This window comes from Pituophis catenifer, unplaced genomic scaffold, assembly GCF_029215685.1.
Source record: "Pituophis catenifer annectens isolate HBS135680 unplaced genomic scaffold, rPitCat1.0.hap2 SCAF_1, whole genome shotgun sequence".
Lineage (NCBI taxonomy): Eukaryota > Metazoa > Chordata > Lepidosauria > Squamata > Colubridae > Pituophis > Pituophis catenifer.
This window is the reverse complement of record NW_027256881.1, coordinates 220,681,825-220,689,546: the sequence shown is the minus strand read 5'-3', so window position 1 is coordinate 220,689,546 and position 7,722 is coordinate 220,681,825. Positions and strand designations below refer to the sequence as shown.

The 7,722-nt window shown below is 37.3% G+C and overlaps 1 protein-coding gene across 4 annotated transcripts in view; it reads left to right on the top strand.

Moving 5' to 3' along the window:
* The first annotated feature begins 293 nt into the window (after window positions 1–293).
* The window catches only part of CCDC93 (coiled-coil domain containing 93), a 38,368-nt gene continuing 30,939 nt past the window's right edge, over window positions 294–7,722 (top strand). For all 4 annotated transcript variants that reach the window (XM_070957045.1, XM_070957043.1, XM_070957042.1 and 1 more), the window contains exons 1-5: window positions 294–431; window positions 4,680–4,793; window positions 5,164–5,258; window positions 6,177–6,288; window positions 6,439–6,537. In XM_070957045.1, the coding sequence (XP_070813146.1) occupies window positions 390–431; window positions 4,680–4,793; window positions 5,164–5,258; window positions 6,177–6,288; window positions 6,439–6,537 (462 nt within the window). In that variant the 5' untranslated portion in view covers window positions 294–389. The remainder of the gene's footprint in view (window positions 432–4,679; window positions 4,794–5,163; window positions 5,259–6,176; window positions 6,289–6,438; window positions 6,538–7,722) is intronic.

Here is a 7,722-nt window from a genome sequence, read left to right as displayed (position 1 = left end):
GAATCAGACGGGAATAAGGGGCAGACATTCCTTTACCAAAATGTGATTTCGGCCTTGGCGCATTCCTACAATCATCAACATCACCCCCAACTCTCCAGCCAACCTTCTGCGTTCCAAAGAGCAACTTGACCGCCTCCCGTTTTCGCCTTCCCCTTTCTTTTTAAACAGAGTGGAACGGTCCGCGCCAGATCTGCGCGCTTGGGCGCGGAGTGCGGTCCAAACCAAGGGAAGAAGAGGGGAGAGTAGGATTATGCGGAAGGAGAAGAAGGAGCGCCACCCAAGCTTTCCCCACTTAAGTGGGCGAGTCTTTAGTCCGGCGTGAGCGGATGTGACAGAAGAGAAGGAAGCGGTGCAGCAGCAGCAGCAGCAGCTGGAGAGAAGGCGCGGATATGGGTACCCTTAAGGGGCAGGAACATCAGCCTGCCCAGGAGGTAAAGGAAAGAGTCGTGAGGTTGTTGGGGTCCCTTTTTTTTTTATGCGAGCAAACCTTGCATGCATTGCTTTCTTTCCTGAATGTCACTCGGGAGTGGAGAATCCACGTCCCGTGGAGGAGAAGAAGGAGGAGGAAAAGCGATTCAAGAATTTCTTTCCAAAGGAAGGGAAAAAAAACAGTTTCTTTCGGAGCTATTTTTTAAATGACCGTTTCTCTACGTCCTTGTACAATTCTGTACAGCTGAGGACACTGGTATCCGTGAAGTGTTACCTCTTAAGCATTATGTCCTGTGTTACGTCTTTAGGTTTGCTCCAAGTTTCTCTCTCCCCACCCCACTTTTGAAATTAGATTTGGGTAATGAGAGCGATTCTAATCACTCTGGCGTATGATCAGGGTTTTTTTTTTCTTTTTTAAAATAAAATTTAAAAATATGTATTTACTTAACTACCATCGCTATGCAGTTCCATTCCAGCCGATTCTATTATTGCAAACGCGCCAGATTATACTACAGCACCGAAAATGCTTCCTAGGTGCCTACGAGGTTCAGTATTGACCGTGAGATTGTGTGGATTGAGATTGCAACATTTTCAAAAGGCGGTTGTGCAATGTGCATGGTGGCTTATTTGTGGGGATAAAATCAGGGGTGAAATTCAGCAGGTTCTGACAGGTTCTGGAGAAGCGGTAGTGGAAATTTTGAGCAGTTCAGAGAACTGGTAGCGGAAATTTTGAGTAGTTTGGAGAACCGGCAAATGTCACCTCTGGCTGGCCCCAGAGTGGGGAGGGAATGGGGATTTTGCAGTATCCTTTCCCTACCACGCCCACCAAGCCACACCACGCCCACCAAGCCACCCCCACAGAACCGGTTGTAAAAAAATTTGGATTTCACCACTGGATAAAATGGCTTGTGCTTGGAATACCCTAGGCAAGGGTGGGCAATTGTGGCTCTTTTACAACCTGTGGACTTCAACTCCCAGAATTCCTGAGACAGCTTGGCTGTCTCAGGAATTCTGGGAGTTGAAGTCCACAGGTTGTAAAAGAGCCACAATTGCCCACCCCTGCCCTAGGGCCCATCTTTCAAAATAAAGAAGGGATTCCACAATTAGAGGATGCGTACAGGTTTTTTTCCCACTCTCCCTCTCTTCATTACTGTTTTTTCCTCTCCCCTCTTTTGTTTTATTACTACATATAAATAAAGCAAAAACAGTTTAAAAATTAAAGCGACCTGAGTTTCTTTCTTATTTTTTTTCTCAGACTTATACAGATGTTTCATAGAAAATTATCATACAGAAATGCAGCTATCCAGAGTTCTTGGAGATATGGCCCAGGTCTGATGTATGACCAAGAAATTCTCTAAGGCAGTGTTTCTCAACCATAGCAACTTGAATATGTGTGGACTTCCAACTCCCAGAATTCCCCAGCCAGTATACTCCCAGAATTCCTTTCCCATTCCGGCTTACAAATTCTGGAAGTTGAAGTTCACGCATCTTCAAGTCGCTGAGGTTGAGCAACTGCTTTAGTGGAAGACCAAAAATAGATTTTCATAAGTTTATGTTTCCTCTGTTAACCTTGCAGCTTAACTGATATCACACAGCCTGAGGTACTTTCCACAGTGCTTTTCTCTCTTGTACATGTAGTCTTTGAATTACAACCATTTGTTTATTATTTTTTTATTTTTTTATTAATTTGATTTATATGCCGCCCTTCTCCGGAGATTCAGGGCGGCTTACAATGCATTAAGCAATAGCATTCATACTTTTGTATATTTATACAAAGTCAGCTTATTGTCCCCACAAACTGGGTCCTCAATTTACCTACCTTAGAAAGAATGGAAGGCTGAGTCAACCTTGAGCCTGGTGAGATTCGAACTTACAGTAATTGCAAACAGCTGGTATTAATCACAATGCTATTAGTCTGCTGAGCCACCAGGCCCTTTTTTTAGTGACTTTGAAGTTACAATGGCACTGAAAGAAAGACTTATGACTGTTTTTCCACAATCGTTGCAGCATCCTCATGGACACTTGGTGACTAGCATATATTTGTGTCCTGGGGTCATTTGATCATCTTTCGCGACCTTCTGATAAGCAAGGTCATTGGGGAAGCCAGATTCACTTAACAACTGTGTTAACTTAACAACTGCAGTGATTCACTTAACAACTGTGGCAAGGAAGCTTGTAAAATGGGGCAATACTCATTTAACAACTGTCTTGCTTAGCAGTAGAAATTCAGGGCTCAGTTGAGATCGTAAATCAAGGACTACCCGTATTTCTGTCTCATTTTCCTGCAGATCCCTAACATGCTTCATTAAATGCTGGTTTACAGTTTTCACTGGTGTTTCTGTTTCTGTAGTCTCCATTACATGAAATAATTAGTTTATCCTTCTACAATAGCTAGATAATGCCAATTAAAGGAAGTCTACTCTATAGAACATAATAGCCAAAAATAATGTGTTGTGTTGTACGGAAGAGCATAATTCAGCTCACATAACAGCTTCCCATAAATTTAAAGATAATCCCATTTTTCAGCACAGGAAAAAAATCCCTCTCCCGTTAGTTGCTGCTCTCAATCTCAATCTCATTATTTCCGCAACAGCACATCCCAAATTATCACCCGCAGGGCTGTCATTTTGAGGCATGGCAAAAGGAACACAGTTGGGGCAGTGGTTTTCAAAACACATATTTTCCATCCTTCCTGAAAACAAGGGGAAAACACATTGAGCTGTGCAGATGAGCCATTTCTGGATTATTAAATAAGCATTTAGATGTTTGCAGGAATCACCCACTCCCCTATGTCTTCATTCCTAAGATCATGGAAGTTCACTCTTTATAATGAACTAGAGAGTTGTTATGGTTGCAGCTATATGTTCCTTTCTATCTCTTCCCATTTTTAAAGGCATCTAAGAATTGTACCCCAAAATTTCCGAAACTAAATATTTTTTTTGAATGTTGTATAATGGCACTCATGGCATAACCGTAGCAGGTTTTAATAGGAACTTGCTGGTCAAGAACGTTGTTTATTAAAAATCTGATTTTTATGTGACTGGGATTAGGTTGATCTCAAGCGCAATCTTAGATATTCATTACTGCATTTCCTAATTGCACATTTCTTTTGGGGTTGCTTATAAAAAAATAATAGTTATGTAGAAGCACACTTGGTAAGAGTTTTGAAATATAGTTAGCTGAATGTTAGTTCTCCTACTGCTATTTGTACTGGTTTTTGTGAGTTTTGGTGAAGTAGTTTTCAGCCACTGATCCATTCTCACAAACAAGCTAGCTGTTGGTTCCAGGAGAATGGCCTGAGGCTGCCATTGGGCATTGGCCTGTGAATGTAGAGAGGCTGCAGTGCAGTAGTCCAGGTGCTGGATCTCCACCAGTGATCCCTTTTTACAATGACTGATGTGATTTAGAGGTTTACTTTTATGGTGCGTTTGCAGATACCCATGATTTTACACTTGGAGTTTGTTGTCTTCACTTACATTCCTATGTTGTGAAATGTAATTGGGATTGGTGCAAATGCAAAACCGTGGCAGTCATTTTTATTGAATTGGTAGTATATAGCACAATAAAAATGCTCTTTTTTCACAATTTTTGATATTCCACATGTACTGTTAACCATAACTGACTAGATACTTGAATTGTATCACTGTCTTTGAGATTGTAGTATACTTTAGGTTTAAGCAGCATTTTTGAAGAGATCTAGACAAATCCACAGAATTATTTGAAGTCAGGTAGCATCAAATTGAATAAAATAAATAAGCTATATTTAAGTACCTTTTCTCCACAAAATATTTTGCAATAGGATAAAACTCCCTCTCTTAAGCATTATTTCTGTTGAAAAGACAATATATTAATTTAATAAAAAAATAATTATTTTCACTCAAAGAAGAGCTCTGATAGTAATACGGTAGTATTAAAATGAATAGTCACATAAAAGTAATAATTTGGCAATATGATAGCAATTTTTTAAGCCGTAATCTTATATACCCAGGGATGGCTCACATTTTATAATCATTGTTGAGGGAGGTACAGGACCATCCTTTGAAATGAAGACCCAATCTTGGACACTTTTTTGAGTGTGCAGAACTGGCTATGGTAATATTGATTTTATCTTGAGGTAATTTGTAGAACATATATTATGACATAAATATAACGTGCATCGGAAAAAATATTTACTGATTATTTTGATATTCATCATCCCATTCCATCTTGATAACTTTTATTAATATAGACCTCTCTAATTTTCTTTTTAGGTTGAAACTCGAGAGGATGAAGAACAAAATATCAAGTTAAGTGAAATTTTAGAGCTCTTGGTTGCTGCTGGATACTTCAGGGCAAGAATTAAAGGCCTGTCTCCTTTTGATAAGGTAAGACTATATTCATATATCATTACTATAATACTGTGTGCAGGGCTGCATGCTTTAAACAGATTTAATAGTTTTTCATCATTTTGTTGATTTTAACCAATCACTACCTGTTTTAAGTGAAGTATATATTATACAAACAACTGTTTTGTTTTCTTAATTCTCGTATGTTTCTTAGTAAAAGGAAATAAATATAGCTACTTTAGTATAAGTTGACAAGAAACATCTTGCATTCAACAATAAATTCTGTGACTGCTACTAGGTTAAAATTATATTACTAAGTTAAAGTGAATTACATTTTTACGTGATAACATGGCGTTAATTGGATTTTCCACTTCAGACAATTTAATGAATATGTTTATCCTGTTTTTAGGTGGTTGGTGGCATGACTTGGTGTATCACAACATGCAACTTTGATATTGATGTTGACTTGTTATTTCAGGAAAACTCAACAATTGGTCAAAAAATGTAAGTTGGTAGGGAAACTCTTGGAAACTAATTTATTGGCATGCATAATGCTTTCAACACAATTTTTGTTTATCTAGGAAAGTTGTGCAAGAATTTTCAATTATCTTGAATTGTTTCATAGTACCTCTGAAAGTAAGATAGACACTTTGTTCTATGCATTATTCTCAAATCAGTTTTTAGGTAATGCCAAAATAATCACATGCTGCTTTCATTGATCCAAGCAAGTGGGAATGGAGTATTATTACTGCAAAAGCACTTATATTTATATGCCGCTTCACAGTGCTTTACAGCCCTCTCTAAGCAGTTTACATAGTCAGCACATTGCCCCCTACAATCTGGGTCCTCATTTTACCGACTTCGGAATGATGGAAGGCTGAGTCAACCTTGAGGTGATGAGACTCAAACTGCCAAATTGCTGGCAATCAGCAGTCAGTAGAATTAGCCTGCAATACCACATTCTAACCACTGCACCTCCATGGCTCTTATACTCTGTTATGCAGATCACTTTATGGGGAAAAAACCCCCAATCTATTTACTGCATGTGTCTGTATGTTTTCTTAGCAAGAAGCAACTTAAAGGTGACATAATAGTTTTAAAACATTTAAAAGTTTGTCTCTCAATTTTTTCTTGCAAAAGATAAGAGGCTATGAGTCAAATGATTTGTCATAGAAATTGGCAGACCTGTCTTAATGTTGTTGAGTTCTTGTGCATAACGTTTTTTATCACTCCAGCCATTTAGATTGCAATTCTGTACCGCTTACATGAAAATTAAGACACTTTGTAGTAGGTGAGATTTCTAAACAAATTAATGGGATGTGTTGTTTACCTGCAGTTCAATTGTATCCACAAGGGAGCTCTTTCAGGATGTGTATATACATTTGCATGTTTCTAAATTGTCTCTTATTTGCCTTTTTCCAGTGCCTTAACAGAGAAGATTGTATCAGTTTTACCGAGAATGAAATGCCCTCACCGCTTGGAGCCACATCAAATACAGGGATTGGATTTCATTCATATCTTTCCTGTTGTACAGGTACATGCCTGTTGATATATAAAGATGGCGCTGTTGGAAAAATTGCTGATTAAAAGAAGAGGTTCATTTTGTCAATTATCTTTTTGATAGATGTAACACATCCAGATCTTATTTTTTTCCTCCCCTCCCCTTTTTCTTCGTTGGTCTTAGTGGCTTGTAAAACGTGCAATAGAAACCCGGGAAGAAATGGGAGATTACATCCGGTCATATTCCATATCTCAGTTTCAAAAGATACACAGTTTACCAGAGGTAAACATTTGATTGCTATCTTTTGTGATTTTTGAACTGGCATCAAGAGTGATTCTCTTCAGCATCTTTAAATTGTACAGGATTGAAGCAAAGCTTGCACAGCTGTTTCAGCTCACAGAGTTTAAGGACAGAAACTGATGTATCAAATGTCAGGAACTGATACTGGAGAAAAACAAATGTCAGTACTCCTTCTTTAATGTTAAATATCCAATTGTATTGCTAGCCATTTGGGAGCATTTCTAAAATCATCTGGAAAATTGTTATCAACAGCATTTGAAAACAATGTGCTTGTCCAGCACTGATAGACATATAACTATTTTATTACAAGTTTAATTTCGGTAGTGACATTGGGATTTGATGTTTAATGTCCCATTAAACATACTACTGTGACATACTACTGTATAGTTCTATATGGTAGGTTTATCTGTTCTTAAGAATGTCATGTTCAGTTTTTCTTTGTTAGAAAAGCCAGAATATGTTCAAGTTATTTGTCTCCAATTCATTTATGGAAGGAAAATATAATTGTAAGCTTTTTATGATTAAAAAATAGGCATGTGCAAAATATTTTGAATTTGAACTGTTTTGTATTTGAAACATCCGGCTTTTGATTTGAAACAGTTGTATAAAAGATTTTGAAACCTTTGTTTTCTATTCAAAGCATACCATCTTAATAATTTTGGAAGTATTTTATCTCAAAATACTGTTTCCTAGCCCAAACACTTTTTTTAAAGATAATCAAAGCAGACCATTTTAATTCTGTAACAGTTAAATCAAACACAATAACTTTTTAAAACCTGAAATGAGACATATTCAGAACAGTTTGAATTCAAAAGTTCTTGCACATTGTCATTAAAAACTGATTAGTTTTCAATATTCACATTGTATTTTCTGCTGGAACAAGGTGCTTTAGATTTAAAAGCTTTGTTTTTAAGAACTAAAGCATCTTTTTCTGACTCCTATGTGATAACTAATGTCAAAGCCTTTGGTTTTAATTCGACAAGTATATTTTCTAAAACTATAGTACAGTATAATACAGTATTAGGATGTTGTATCTGTGGCTATTTAGAAGTCCAGATGAGTTTAATGACCCAGATAAGTACTTGTGCAATTGTATTCTCAGTGTGAAGGTGTCAGAATGACATAGCTTCCATTTTGGTGTATTTGAACATCACAGTTATTTTATAC